General features: G+C 49.1%; 1 protein-coding gene across 2 annotated transcripts in view; it reads left to right on the top strand.

Annotated features, from left to right (window-relative positions):
* Positions 1-15,178, top strand: part of LOC115652952 (class I histocompatibility antigen, F10 alpha chain-like) — a 48,496-nt gene that overhangs the window by 12,966 nt on the left and 20,352 nt on the right. The window contains exons 1-2 of one of the 2 annotated variants that reach the window (XM_030565612.1): positions 6,295-6,406; positions 10,491-10,754. In XM_030565612.1, the coding sequence (XP_030421472.1) occupies positions 6,310-6,406; positions 10,491-10,754 (361 nt within the window). In that variant the 5' untranslated portion in view covers positions 6,295-6,309. Of the gene's footprint in view, positions 1-6,294; positions 6,407-10,490; positions 10,755-15,178 lie in introns of those variants that run through there. The other variant, XM_030565613.1, reaches the window with a different exon arrangement.

The following is a 15,178-nucleotide window of genomic DNA, read 5'->3' as shown; positions in this document are numbered from 1 at the left end:
CTAGATGACCTCCTGAGGTCCCTTCTAACCCTAATATTCTATGATTCTATGGTAGGACACTTTGCCACGCCATGCATGTAGGAAGTAATCGGGTATCATTGCATGACAAAGCCTAGCTGCGTATGGTCCCGGTGACTGCTGGCATTCAAGAAACATCTGTTCTTTATCTCGCTCTGTTATCCTCAGCAGAGTGATATCGTTCATGGTAACCTGGTTGAAATTCAGGAATTTAATTAAGGGGACAGAGATGGCCATTTTCCTACTGGGCTGTTGCTTAAAAGAAATCCTTCCTTGCATGTAGCCAAGCCGGGGGAGGGGAGGAAGGATAGCGCTGAGCTTAATTGCGTTTGGCTAGCAGGAATCGTCCCAGCTACCGGCCACGCAGTGGGGGAGGGGGTGATTAGCAGTGATCTTCCATGATACCAGCCATGCAGTGGGGGGAGGTGTAAAGCAATCATCCTAGAGATTTGGATGGGGGCGGTTGGCTTCTACTGCTGCATGTTAACAGGAAAGAATCGTCAGAGGGCACTGTGTATATGAAGGCTGGAGAAGCCGAAAGACAATGGCTTACCATGGCCGCATGCAAGCTGAATTCTGATGCCCAGACCTGTGTCTGTGAGATCTGTAACACCAGAGCCGCAGGCACTCAATATTAAGATGCAAAATGCGACCTTGTAGTGAAATCACATGCGCTATGTAAGGTGAATAGTGCTGTTCACTATGAAAGAGTATAACCATTGTTCTGTAAAATGGATCTTTTAAAATACTTCTCTCCCTTTTTTCCCTCCCTCATGCAGCTGCACATTTTTCAAGTCTCCCTACTCCATCCCGAAGGCTATCTCAGATAAGGCGGAGGAAAAAGAAGACGCGAGACGAAATGTTCTCAGAAATCATGGAAGTAACCTGCAATGAAAGAGCTCATCTGAATGAGTGGAAGGACGTGGTAGCAAAGTACAGGAAAGATGCCAGTGAACGTGAGGATAGGAGGGGCCAACGTGAGGATAGGAGAGATGCTCGAGATTAGAGGTGGCGGCAGGAAAATCAGAGGTGTAGGCAGGAATATCAGCGGTGGCGGGATGCAACGCTGGAGCTGCTGTGTGATCAAACTGATATCCTCCGACATCTGGTGGATCTTCAGGAAGAGCAGCGGGGTCACAGAGTGCCACTGCAGCCCCTGTGTAACCACCCTCACCACTCACCATGTTCCATATCTTCCTCACCCAGACATGTAAGAACGCGTGGGGGAAGGCTTCATGCGCCCACCCACTCCACCCCTGTGGATAGCCCAACCATTTGCTGTCATTACATTGAAATGTGTTTAATGGCCTTTTCCTTCCCTCCTATACTCCTCCCAAACCACACCCGGGATACCTTGTCAGTTCTCTGCCTCTTTTTATAATTACTTTTTAATAATGAAAACATGATTTTTAAACGATAGTGACTTTATTTCCTTAAGCAAGTTGTAATGGAAGGGGGAGGGTGGGTTGCTTACAGGGAAGGAGTCAATAAAGGTGGGAGGGTTCTTGAAGGGGGAACAAACACAGCAGTCACACCGTACCCTGGCCCGTGATGAAACTCGTTTTCAAAGCTTCTCTGATGTGCAGCGCTTCCTGGTGTGCTCATCTAATCGCCCTGGTGTCTGGTTGCACATAATCAGTGGCCAGTTGATTTGCCTCAGCCTCCCATGCTGCCATAAAGGTCTCTCCCTTACTCTCACAGAGACTGTGGAGCACACAGCAAGCAGCAATAACAAAGGGGACATTGGTTTGGCTGAGGTTTGAGCGAGTCAGTAATGTGCGCCAGCGCGCCTTTAAACTGCCAAATGCTCATTCTACCACCCACCTGCACTTGCTCAGCCTGTAGTTGAACAGCTCCTGCACTGTCCAGGCTGCCTGTGTATGGCTTCATGAGCCATGGCATCAAGGGGTAGGCTGGGTCCCCCAGGATAATTATAGGCATTTCAACATCCCCAGCTGTTATTTTCTGGTCTGGGAAGTAAGTCCCTTGCTGCAGCCATTTAAACAGAGCAGTGCTTCTGAAGACGCGAGCGTCATGAACCCTTCCTGGCCATCCCATGTTGATGTTGGTGAAACGTCCCTTGTGATCCACCAGTGCTTGCAGCACCATGGAAAAGTACCCCTTGCGGTTTATGTACTGGGTGCCCTGGTGCTCCAGTGCCAAGATAGGGATATGTGTTCCATCTATCGCTCCCCCACAGTTAAGGAATCCCATTGCAGCAAAGCCATCCACTATGACCTGCACGTTTCCCAGAGTCACAACCTTTTGTAGCAGCAACTTAATGATTGCTTTGGCTACTTGCATCACAGCAGCCCCCAGAGTAGATTTTTCCACTCCAAATTGATTCCTGACTGACCGGTAGCTGTCTGGCATAGCAAGCTTCCAGAGGGCTATTGCCACTCACTTCTCCACTGTGAGGGCTGCTCTCATCTTGGTATTATGGCGTTTCGGGGCAGGGGAAAGCAAGTCACAAAGTTCCATGACAGTGCCCTTATGCATGCGAAATTTTTGCAGCCACTGGGAATCGTCTCACACCTGCAAAACTATGCGGTCCCACCAGTCTGTGCTTGTTTCCTGGGCCCAAAATCGGCGTTCAATGGCTAGAACCTGCCCCATTACCAGCAGGATCTCCAAAGCGCAGGGGCCCGCGGTTTGAGAAAAATCTGTGTCAATGTCCTCATCAGTCTCGTCGCCGCGCTGCCGTAGCCGCCGCAGCTGCCGCCTCCTCGCCTGGCTTTGCAGGTCCCGGTTCAGCATAGACTGCACGAGAATGCACGAGGTGTTTACAACGTCCACGATTGCGGTATTGATCTGAGCAGGATCCATGCTTGCTGTGCTATGGCGTTTGCACAGTTCACCCAGGAAAAAAGGCGCGAAATGGTTGCCTGCTGCTTTCACAAAAGGAGGGGTGAGGCTGTACCCAGAACCACCCGCAACAATGATTTTTGCCCCATCGGGCACTGGGTTCTCAACCCAGAATTCCAAGGGATGGGGGAGACTGCGGGAACTATGGGATAGCTACAGGATAGCTACCCACAGTGCAACGCTCCAGAAATCGACGCTAGCCTCGGACCATGGACGCACACCGTCGAATTAATGTGCTTAGTGTGGCTGCGTGCACTCGACTTTATACAATCTGTTTTAAAAAACCGGTTTATGTAAAATTGGAATAATCCCGTAGTGTAGACGTACCCGTGGTGTAGGTAGGGCCTAGGATGGAACCGAAGAACAGGAACTCCAGACACTGATTGTAGAGCACACATTCAATGAGCTGAGAGATGAAAGGGAGAAGGGGCTGTAGCTGGGGAGGCAAAACAAAGTCAAGGGTTTTCTGATGGAAGACGCTAATGTGTGTTTGTGTTGTGAGGGGAAAAAGCTGGAGGAGAGTGAGAGGTTAAAGAGAAGAGGGAGAGAGGGAGGAGAGTGGATGTGAGGGAGAGCGGGAGATGGGGTGGGGTGAATGGAAGGTTTAGGAGGAGAGCAGATGCAGAAATTTCTTATCTGTGAAGGAGAGGGAGGTGGAAATTGAAGGAGGGGAGGAGAAGGGAAGGTCACGTTATGTTTCATTGTCATGAATCCACATGAGCAACCGGTGCAGTCACACAGCTCTAATCCCCTTAAGGTCACACACACTTACTGGAGTGAGCCACGGGGCTTCATCACCTCCTGGGACAGAACTTCAGAGCCTTCAGCACCCCCGCTTCCTGCCATGAGTTCCCCTCAGTGGCGCCACCAGAATCAGACACATGGGGAGATTTGCACCCCAAGGGAACAATGTGCTTCTGACTTCTGGACTCGGGTGACTCCCAGCCAGCACTATACAAACACGAGGGTTTGCTGGGTGTCTGGAACAGAGCGTAGAAAATCTTTAGTTAATGTAGAGAATGGAAAGTTTCGGCAAAGACCTGGGTCAGTCTAGAACACAGAGCTCTCTCTAGTCCCAGTCCAGATGTTTCTCCTCCTTCCAAAAGCCCACACTTAACCCCAAGGACCCCCACCTGCCCTGTCCTTTGTTCTTGTTCTTGACAAACAGTGTCCCCTGGCCTCCTCAGCCCTTTGTTTTCCAGCTGGTCACAATCGGCTTCCTGCAGAGGATGAGTCTCATTAGTTGCTAGGTTCCAAATGTCCGGGGAGTCCCCATAGGCATGGGGCCGGACCCTAGATATCTGCAGAAGAAACAACCTTTTCCCCCACCTCTTTAACCATGCAGCTCATTGGGGAAACTGAGGCACAGACATTACAAATCATGGGGAGAGGTGATTGGTAGGTGATGCTGAGAAAGACCAGGTGATGGTCGGAGCTGGGGAATCCACACCAGGGAGCTCAGAGAGCAGGGCTTGGTGAACCCAAGTCCAGTGCATGGCCCTTTTGGAGAGTGGGGGAGCTGAAGCATTTAGAGGAGAGGAAAATGATCAGGAACAGTCAGCATGGATTCACCAAGGGCAAGTCATGCCTGACTAACCTAATTGCCTTCTATGAGGAGATAACTGGCTCTGTGGATGAGGGGAAAGCAGTGGATGTGTTATTCCTTGACTTTAGCAAAGCTTTTGATATGGTCTCCCACAGTATTCTTGCCGGCAAGTTAAAGAAGTATGGGCTGGATGAATGGGCTATAAGGTGAATAGAAAGCTGGCTAGATTGTCGGGCTCCATGTCTAGTTGGCAGCTGGTTTTAAGCGGAGTGCCCCAAGGGTCGGTCCTGGGGCTGATTTTGTTCAATATCTTTATTAATGATCTGGAGGATGACGTGGACTGCACTCTTAGCAAGTTTGCAGATGACACTAAACTGGAAGGAGTGATAGATACGCTGGAGGGTAGGGATAGGATACAGAGGGACCTAGACAAATTAGAGGACTGGGCCAAAAGAAACCTCATGAGGTTCAGTAAGGACAAGTGCAGAGTCCTGCACTTAGGACGGAAGAATCCCATTCACTGTTACAGACTAGGGACCGAATGGCTAGGAAACAGTTCTGCAGAAAAGGACCTAGGGGTTACAGTGGACGAGAAGCTGAATATGAGTCAACAGTGTGCCCTTGTTACCAAGAAAGCTAATGGCATTTTGGGGTGTATAAGTAGGGGCATTGCTAGCAGATCGAGGGAAGTGATCATTCCCCTCTATTCGACATTGGTGAGGCCTCATCTGGAGTACTGTGTCCAGTTTTGGGCCCCACACTACAAGAAGGATGTGGAAAAATTGGAAAGAGTCCAGCGGAGGGCAACAGAAATGATTAGGGGGCTGGAGCACATGACTTATGAGGAGAGACTGAGGGAACTGGGATTGTTTAGTCTGCAGAAGAGAAGAATGAGGGGGGATTTGATAGCCGCTTTCAACTACCTGAAAGGGGGTTCCAAAGAGGACGGATCTAGACTGTTCTCAGTGGTAGCAGATGACAGAACAAGGAGTAATGGTCTCAAGTTGCAGTGAGGGAAGTTTAGGTTGGATATTAGGAAACACTGTTTCACTAGGAGGGTGGTGAAGCACTGGAATGGGTTCCCTAGGGAGGTGGTGGACTCTCCTTCCTTAGAGGTTTTTAAGGTCAGGCTTGACAAAGCGCCGGCTGGGATGATTTGGTTGGTGTTGGTCCTGCTTTGAGCAGGGGGTTGGACTAGATACCTCCTGAGGTCCCTTCGAACCTTGATATTCTATGACCCAGGGCATCTGGGTGAATGCAGAGGGGAGGGCGAGGAGATGGGGAGCAGAGGGTTGGATGGAGCAGAGGGTTGGAAGTTGAAGTTACTGAGGATGAGTGTGGGAAGTGGCGAAAATGAAGGGAGAGCTGGGGTTGGGGTCAGAGAGGGTGACTGAGGGAAGGAGCAGGGTCAATGGCAGATGGCAGCAGCGTGGAGAGAAGAAAGGAGAGAAGTTAGGTGCAGGGCTGTGCAAAAAAAGAGATGGAGGAAGAGGGAGGAGCTGGAGGCAGCACGCAAGTGGGGAGCAGAGGTTGCTGCAGGGCAGTGTCAGAGGGAGGGAGCCAGGTCTCTGAGAGGCAGGAGCGGGATCAGACTGTGATCTATGGTGTCCCTGTTGCTCCCGTCACTGCAGTGTCCAAGGGCTAGAGCCATAAAGGGGCGAAGGTGCCTAAATCCTAGAATCAGGCCCCTTGGCTGCTGCTGAGCCCTTTAGGTGCCTGAACTCGGCACCTTTGTGCAGTAACAGGTCCCTCGGGATCTATGTTCTCGCCTCAGCCTGTGCCCTGCAGCTTCCCGCCAGGTGTCCGGACCTCTGAGCCCCAGAGCGATGCATGGACCAAGGGACGACTGGTGTCCTCCACCTAACTCGTCTGGGGGCCCAATGCGGTGGGTGTGCTCAGGCCACTTGCTGGATCGGACCCTCACACGAGCTCACACAACAGTGTGTGAGGAGCTGAGTGGTTTGGGCATCACCTGGGGTGAGGGAGACTCCTAGTTCCAGGCCCCCTTTGCCTGCCGGGGAGACAGGATTTGAGCAGGGCTCTGCCACCTCCCAGGGTGTCCTAGCCCCTGAGCTGTGGGGACCTCTGCTGTTGGGCTCCCTCCGTCACTCCTGTGGGAGCTGTTCCTCTGGGGAGAACTAGAACTGGGCCAGAGAGCAAGGGCGTGAGAATGGCTCCAACCACCTGGCTACAGAGCCATTCACCCGGGAGGTGGAGACCCCGGGTCCAGTTCCTCTGCTCCACTGACTCTTTAATTAGTTAGCCAGGGAGGAGCAGTGTCAGCAGCCCTGCTCTCCGGATCAGGCCGTCTGACTGTGACTGAAGGGAGTGAAATGGACAGTGGCTGGTGCTGGCAGGAGGGACACAGGGTGTTCGGCAGCCGGAGTAGCTGGGGGAAGAAAAGGAGAGAGCTCTGTCCCCATTAGATCCGTCTGTTCTTCAGCTCATACATAAGCCAAGGCATTGCTGTGCCTGTTGTGTGTGTCCAGCACCCAGCACAGAGGAGGGGGGCTCTGCTCTGTAACTGACAGTTATGAACTAGGGAACAAGATCCCAATCCTGCAAACGCTATGTGTCATGTTACTGAGGTGAGGGACGGCTCCAGGGGGCTGTGTGAGTGAGTGAGGGTCCACACTGCGAATCTGCAGGGTCTGAGACTAAATAACCCCTGAGACATGGAGGAACTAATGGGACCAAATAAGTCACCAGCCTGCATCAGCCTGACTCCTCCCCCACCCCAGGTCCTGACCCCCCAGATGTGTAACTCCTGTGAGCCGTGTCTGACGTCAGTGGGACACTCATATGGGTGAAGGGATCAGGGACTCAGTCTCTGCAGCATCAGGCCCTTCGGGAGCTGTTGTCATTCCCATCTCCTTTGGCCCTGATCCTGCCTGTGGATCTGTGGGGATGGGGGATCAGCCTGTGAACTCTGTGGGGCAGGGCCTGTGCAGTGACTGGCACAACAGGGCCCGATCCCTACAGGGAACCTGGGGTGCAGCCACAGCATGCCTAAGTCAAGTCCAAAGCAGACTGTGAAGAGTTACAAAGGGGATTACAGTGGACAAGAAGCTGGATATGAGTCAAGTGTATGCCCTTGTTGCCAAGAAGGCCAACAGCATATTGGGCTGTATTAGTAGGAGCATTCCCCTCTGTTCAGCTCTGATGAGGCCACATCTGGAGTATTGCATCCGGTTTTGGACACCACAGTACAGAAAGGATATGCACAAATTGGGAAGAGTCCAGTGGAGGGCAATGAAAATGACCAGGGGGCTGGGGCACATGACTTCTGAGGAGAGGCTGAGGGAACTGGGATTGTTTAGTCTGCAGAAGAGATGAGTGAGGGAGGATTTTATAGCAGCCTTCAACTAACTGAAGGGGGGTTCCAAAGAGAAGGGAGCTCGGCTGTTCTCAGTGGTGGCACATGACAGAACAAGGAGCAATGGTCTTAAGTTGCGGTGGGGAGGTCTAGGTTGGGTATTAGAAAACACTGTTTCACTGGGAGGGTGGTGAAGCACTGGAATGTGATACCTAGAGGGCTGGTGGAATCTCCTTCCTTAGAGATTTTTAAGCCCATCCTGACAAAGCCCTGGCTGAGATGATTTAGTTGGGGTTGGTCCTTCTTTGAGCAGGGGGTTGGCCTAGATGACCTCCTGAGGTCTCTTCCAACTTTAATCTTCTATGATTCTGTGATCTTACAAAACTGGCTGGCTGGGCAACAAAATGGTATGTGAAATTCAGTGTGGATAAACGCAAAGTAATGCACATTGGAAAACGTAATCCCAGCTATGCATAAAGTGATGGGGTCTAAATTAGCTGTTACCACTCGAGAGATCTTGGAGTCATTATAGAGAGTTCTCTGAAAACATGCACTCAGTGTGCAGTTTCAGAGGGGCAGCCATGTTAGTTTGTTTTAGCAAAAATAATGAGGAGTCCTATAGCACCTTAAAGACTAAACTTTATTTGAGCATAAGCTTTCATGGGCTGGAACCCACTTCAGCAGATGCATACACAAAAGCTTATACTCAAATAAATGCATTTGTCTTTAAGGTGCCACAGGACTCCTTGTTTTTTCAGTATGCAGTGGCAATCAAACAAGCTAACAGAATGTTGAGAATCATTAGGAAAGGGATTGATAATAAGACAGAAAATATATTGCCTCTATATAAATCCATGGGGTGGTCACATCTTGAATACTGCATGCAGATGTAGTCATTCCATTGGGAAAAGGATATATTGGATTTGGAAAAGGTACAGAAAAGGGGAACAAAAATGATTAGAGCAGGGGTAGGCAACCCCTGGCACAGGTGCCAAAGGTGGCATGCGAGGTGATTTTCAGTGGTATTCACACTGCCCGGGTCCTGGCCACCGGTCCGGGGGGCTCTGCATTTTAGTTTAATTTTAAATGAAACTTCTTAAACATTTTAAAATCCTTATTTATTTTACATACAACAATAGTTTAGTTATATATTATAGACTTATAGAAAGAGACCTTCTAAAAACATTAAAATGTATGACTGGCACACGAAACCTTAAATCAGAGTGAATAAAGGAAGACTCGGCACAGCACTGCTGAAAGGTTGCCGACCCCTGGGTTAGAGGTATGGAATGGGTGCTGCATGAGAAGAGATTAATAACGCTGGAACATTTCAGCTTGGAAAAGAGATGACTAAGGAGGGAAATGATGAAAGTCTATAAAATCAAGACTAAGGCTTTGTTTTTTTCACAGAGGTCATGGAAGTCACAGATTTTGTGACTTCCAGCAAACTCCGTGACTTCAGCACACAGCAGCCGGAAGCTTTGCGGTCCCTCTGCCACTTGTAGCAGCTGGGAGTGTCTGTGGGGGGGCGGGGGGGCCTCTGTGGGCTGTGGGGGGACCAACCGCTCCCAGTTGCCATGGGCGGCAGGGGGACCCAGGAGCTCAGAGTGGCCCACAGTTGCCTCGCCCCTGCAGGTGGTGTGTGGGTCATGCAGCTGAGCTCCCCATTTTGCCATGGATATTTTTAGTAAAAGTCACGAATCGGTCACAGGCTTCCGTGAGCTTTTCTTTGTTGCCCGTGACCTGTCCAGGTCTGACACTAAAAATATCCATGACAAAATCATAGTCTTAATCGTAACTGGTCTGGAGAAAGTGAATACCAAAGTGTTATTTACCCCTTCACGTAACACAAGAACTAGCAGTCACCCAAGGAAATTATTAGGCAGCAGTTCTAAAACAAACAAAAGGAAGTATTTCTTCACACAACACACAGTCAACCAGTGTAACTCTTTACCAGAGGATGTTGTGAAGGTCAAGACTGTAACACGATTTAAAAAAGAACTAGCTAAGTTCATGTAGGACAGGTCCATCAGTGGCTATTAGTCAGGATGAGGCAGGGATGGTGCCTGTAGCCTCTGTTTGCCAAAAACTGGGAATTGAGCAACAAGGAATGGATCACTTGATGATTCCCTGCTCTGTTCATTCCCTCTGGGGCACCTGGCATTGGCCACTATCAGAAGACAGGAGACTGGATTAGATGAACCTTTGGTCTGACCCACTATGGCCAATCTTACGTACTGAATAAATTGTAGTAAATTGTATGCACAGCTGGTGTCCTGGCTCCCACCTGTAGCTTGGACACATCCCCCTGCCTACCTTGCCTTCCCCAGCTTCAGCTCCTCCATCTCCTATCCCCAGTCCTCCTGCCCGACCCTCTCCCATAACAACACCTTCCTTTTCCCCACACCGCACTCCAGCCCTGCCCCTCCTCCTGGGCCCCCTTTCCTTATTCACACTCCCCTGTACCCCCAGTATACTCTTTCCATATGGTTCCCTACTCCTCACATGTGCTCCATCCCCCTGTACCTCCTCACCCCTTCCCCTTCTCACTCCCGCTCCAGCCCTGCCTCCCTTTCTCCTTCTACCCCATTATCTCTTTCTCCCCACTCAGGCTGTTCTGTGAGCTGTTTCCCAGGTCTCGCTCCCACAGGAGCGGTGCTGAGGGCCGGCACTGCCTCTCTCACATTGCTAGGGGCTCCCTGACAGGGTTTAGTGGGGTCTGACTCCTCCCTCCCCCTCCCACAGGCCTGCACTCCAGGCGCATATTGGACACCGTGGTGTCGGAGCCCGGCTCGGGGCTGCCCTGGTACAGACGTGTTGTGTTCGTGGACGATCAGGTCAACTACATCTACACCAGCGATACGCAGAGGGCACAGCCCGGCCCAGTGTGGATGGCGCAGAAGGAGGGTCCGGAGTTCTGGGACGAGATGACCTGGTGGGCACAGCGCTACCAGAAATGGTACAACGCGAGTCTGAACACTCTGAGTCAGCTCTACAACCAGAGCAAGGGTGAGTGAAGGACCCGACCCAACCTAGGGATGCAGGGACATGGGATGGGGGTCACGGTTGCTGTAAACAGGGTGAAGGGACACAGGAAAGCGTGTTAGGGATTCGGAGAGAGGACAGAGCCTGAAGGGGTATTTTCTTGCTGGAGTCAGTGTGAATGTGGGGGACAATGGGACATGGGGTGAGGAAGAGGGGCTGCAGGGTGGAGGATCCATGTGAAAGACATTTTTTGACACCCTCCAAAGTGGGACTATCATACTGTCCCCTCCCCAAACACCCCAGATTTCTGCTACTAGTCCCACTTTCAGCTGCCTCTGCTGCCCTTCGGGGCACCCTCCCCCACCCCTCATGTGTCGTTATTTCCCTAGCAGAGGTGCAAAAGCCAGAAGTTCCCATCAGAGCTGGCTAGTCTGACCTCTTGGTCACCGAGGCCAGAGAATCGCACGCAGTGATTCCTGCACGGAGGGGTTTGTTCCTCCCAGCTCCGAGTGAGGCTGTCAGACTCTATACCTAGAACAGGACTCTGAGCTGTCTTGTCACAATTCTCAGACACCAAGTGATCGGGAATCCCAAGAGTTCAGACATCACAAGTCAGGCCCCAAAAATGCTGAGTTTGGCTTAAATGTCATAAGTATTTTGGGAATAATACTGGAGCTTATTTTTATTTGCCTTCTGGTTTGAGCCTTTAAGGGACTGTAAATGTGCAGAACTCACCTCATGGCGCCTCCTGCTGGTAGTCTCCGGGAATTAGCTCATCCAGCCTCCAGGGCTCCCTCTGCAGGCTGGTGTCATAAGAACATAAGAACGGCCGTAGCAGGTCAGACCAAAGGTCCATCTAGCCCAGTATCTGTCTACCGACAGTGTCCAATGCCAGGTGCCCCAGAGGGAGTGAACCTAACTGGCAATGATCAAGTGATCTCTCTCCTGCCATCCATCTCCATCCTCTGATGAACAGAGGCTAGGGACACCATTCCTTATCCATCCTGGCTAATAGCCATTAATGGACTTAACCACCATGAATTTATCCAGTTCTCTTTTAAACGCTGTTATAGTCCAGCCTTCACAACCTCCTCAGATAAGGAGTTCCACAAGTTGACTGTGCTCTGTGTGAAGAAGAACTTCTTTTATTTGTTTTAAACCTGCTGCCTATTAATTTCTTTTGGTGACCCCTAGTTCTTGTATTATGGAAATAAGTAAATAACTTTTCCTTATCCACTTTCTCCACATCACTCATGATTTTATATACCTCTATCATATCCCCCCTTTGTCTCTTCTTTTCCAAGCTGAAGAGGCCTAGCCTCTTTAATCTTTCCTCATGTGGGACCCTCTCCAAACCCCTAATCATTTTAGTTGCCCTTTTCTGAACCTTTTCTAGTGCCAATATATCTTTTTTGAGGTGAGGAGACCACATTTGTACACAGTATTCGAGATGTGGGCATACCATGGATTTATATAAGGGCAATAATATATTCTCAGTCTTATTCTTTGTCCCCTTTTTAATGATTCCTAACATCCTGTTTGCTTTTTTGACCGTCTCTGCACACTGTGTGGACATCTTCAGAGAACTATCCATGATGACTCCAAGATCTTTTTCCTGACTCGTTGTACCTAAATTAGCCCCCATCATATTGTATGTATAGTTTGGCTTATTTTTTCCAATGTGCATTACTTTACATTTATCCACATGAAATTTCATTTGCCATTTTGTTGCCCCATCCCTTAGCTTTGTGAGATCTTTTTGAAGTTCTTCACAATCTGCTTTGGTCTTAACTATCTTGAGCAGTTTAGTATCATCTGCAGACTTTGCCACATCACTGTTTACCCCTTTCTCCAGATCATTTATGAATAAGTTGAATAGAATTGGTCCTAGGACTGACCCTTGGGGAACACCACTAGTTACCCCTCTCCATTCTGAGAATTTACCATTAATTCCTACCCTTTGTTCCCTGTCTTTTAACCATTTCTCAGTCCATGAAAGGACCTTCCCTTTTATCCCATGACAGCTTAATTTATGTAAGAGCCTTTGATGAGCGACCTTGTCAAAGGCTTTCTGGAAATCTAAGTACACTATGTCCACTGGATCCCCCTTGTCCACATGTTTGTTAACCCCTTCAAAGAACTCTAATAGATTAGTAAGACAGGATTTCCCTTTACAGAAACCATGTTGACTATTGCTCAACAGTTTATTTTTCTATGGGTCTGACAATTTTATTCTTAACTATTGTTTCGACTAATTTTCCCAGTACTGACGTTAGATTTACTGGTCTGTAATTGCTGGGATCACCTCTAGAGCCCTTTTTAAATACTGGCGTTACATTAGCTGACTTCCAGTCACTGGGTACAGAAGCCGATTTAAAGGACAGGTTACAAACCTTAGTTAATAGTTCTGCAACTTCACATTTGAGTTCTTTCAGAACTCTTGGGTGAATGCCATCTGGTCCCGGAGACTTGTTCATGTTGAGTTTATCAATTAGTTCCAAAACCTCCTCTAGTGACACTTCAGTCTGTGACAGTTCCTCAGATTTGTCACCTACAAAAACCAGCTCAGGTTTGGGAATCTCCCTAACACCCTCAACCATGAAGACTGAAGCAAAGAATCCATTTAGTTTCTCCGCAATGATCTTATCGTCTTTAAGCGCTCCTTTTGTATTTCGATAGTCAAGGGCCCCACTGGTTGTTTAGCTGGCTTCCTGCTTTTGATGTACTTAAAAAACATTTTGTTATTAGCTTCTGAGTTTTTGGGCTAGCCGTTCCTCAAACTCCTCTTTGGCTTTTCTTATTACACTCCTGTGCTTAATTTGGCAGCAAGTATCAGAGGGGTAGCCTTGTTAGTCTGGATCTGTAAAAGCAGCAAAGAATCCTGTGGCACCTTACAGACTAACAGATGCATCCGACGAAGTGGGTATTCACCCACGAAAGCTCATGCTCCAAAACGTCTGTTAGTCTATAAGGTGCCACAGGATTCTTTGCTGCTTTTAATTTGGCAGCGTTTATGCTCTTTTCTATTTGCCTCACTAGGACTGGACTTCCACTTTTTAAAGGAAGTGTTTATCTCTCACTGCTTTTACATGGTTGTTAAGCCACGGTGGCTCTTTTTTAGTTCTTTTACTGTGTTTCTTAATTTGGGGTTATTGCGAATTATACCTGTAGGCCACGCACCGTTCGTTTCTAGGCTGAGGCACAAAACCCAAAGATTTACAGAGTGTCCAAATAAAGTTTTATTGTGCAAGGTTCATACAACATTCGAACGTGGTGTCCCCCTGCTAATCAGGGAGAGACCCAGGCTGCAGATTACATAGAAGTTATATACCTTTTAGGAGTGCATGCTACCCTTGTGAATTGGAAGCCTTAGCCAATAAGCCATTTTCTTATCTTTAGCCTATTACAGTCAATCACTGTCCTCATGCTGGCTAGTGCACAGTCCAGCTGTTACCTTGCATACTAGAATTTTTCCTTAATTGTGTTGCTACAGCTGTGTTCCTATCGTCTTTCCTGTTTCTGACTTTATCTTTCTTTAATGCTGCCCTTGGGAGCTGTGTATGTGATGTGCTCGCTTTTAGTTAATGATGGATACAAAATAGGGAAACATACAAAATGGAATTGCTCATGCTAACTACCCTTAACAGGGTGTACATTGAAGTTGGGCCTCTATTATGGTGTCTTTAAAAAGCACCCGTGCAGCTTGCAGGGATTTCACTTTAGTCACTGTACTTTTTAACTTCTGTTTAACTAACCTGCTCATTTTTGCATGGTTCCCCCTTTTGAAATTAAATGCCACAGTGTTGGGCTGTTGAGATGTTCTTCCCACCACAGGGAGGTTGAATGCTATTGTATTATGGTCACTATTTCCAAGTGGTCCTGCTATAGTTTCCTCTTGGATCAGCTCCTGCACTCCACTCAGGATTAAATATAGAGTTGCCTCTCCCCTTGTGGGTTCCCATAGCAGCTGCTCCATGAAGCAGTCATTTAAAGTATCGAGAAATTTTATCTCTGCATTTCATCCTGAAGTGAAATGTTCCTGCTTGTTTCTGGCTCTGTGTCCCTCCCAGACCCCTGTGCCCTTTTATTGGGGTGCTGCCCCCTGGCAATACTCCTACACTCTGCCTCCAGGTCTCCCCTCTCTTGGGAACCTCCAACCTTCTACTCCTCACCTTGCCTCAGTCTGGGCTACGGCCAGTCATCACTAAGCCCCCGCTCCCTGGGGCAGACTGCAGTGTAAAAGCCACTCATCATAGGCGAGGGGGTTCAGACCTGCTGTCTTCCAATAACTCTGTGGGCCTTGGACTAGGCCCTGCAGTCTGGGAAGTTGCCAGCCTTCAGATCCCCTGGCTTTTCCCAGCCCTGCTTCACTCCCAGTAATCTTTCTGCAGGCAGCCAGGCTCTGCTCTCTCCCAGCCTGAAGAGAGACTTCTCTTTTGCTTCTGGCT

Source organism: Gopherus evgoodei, chromosome 5 (genome assembly GCF_007399415.2).
Source record: "Gopherus evgoodei ecotype Sinaloan lineage chromosome 5, rGopEvg1_v1.p, whole genome shotgun sequence".
Classification (NCBI taxonomy): domain Eukaryota; kingdom Metazoa; phylum Chordata; order Testudines; family Testudinidae; genus Gopherus; species Gopherus evgoodei.
The sequence above is the reverse complement of the archived record's forward strand: the minus strand, read 5'-3'. Positions and strand labels throughout refer to the sequence as shown.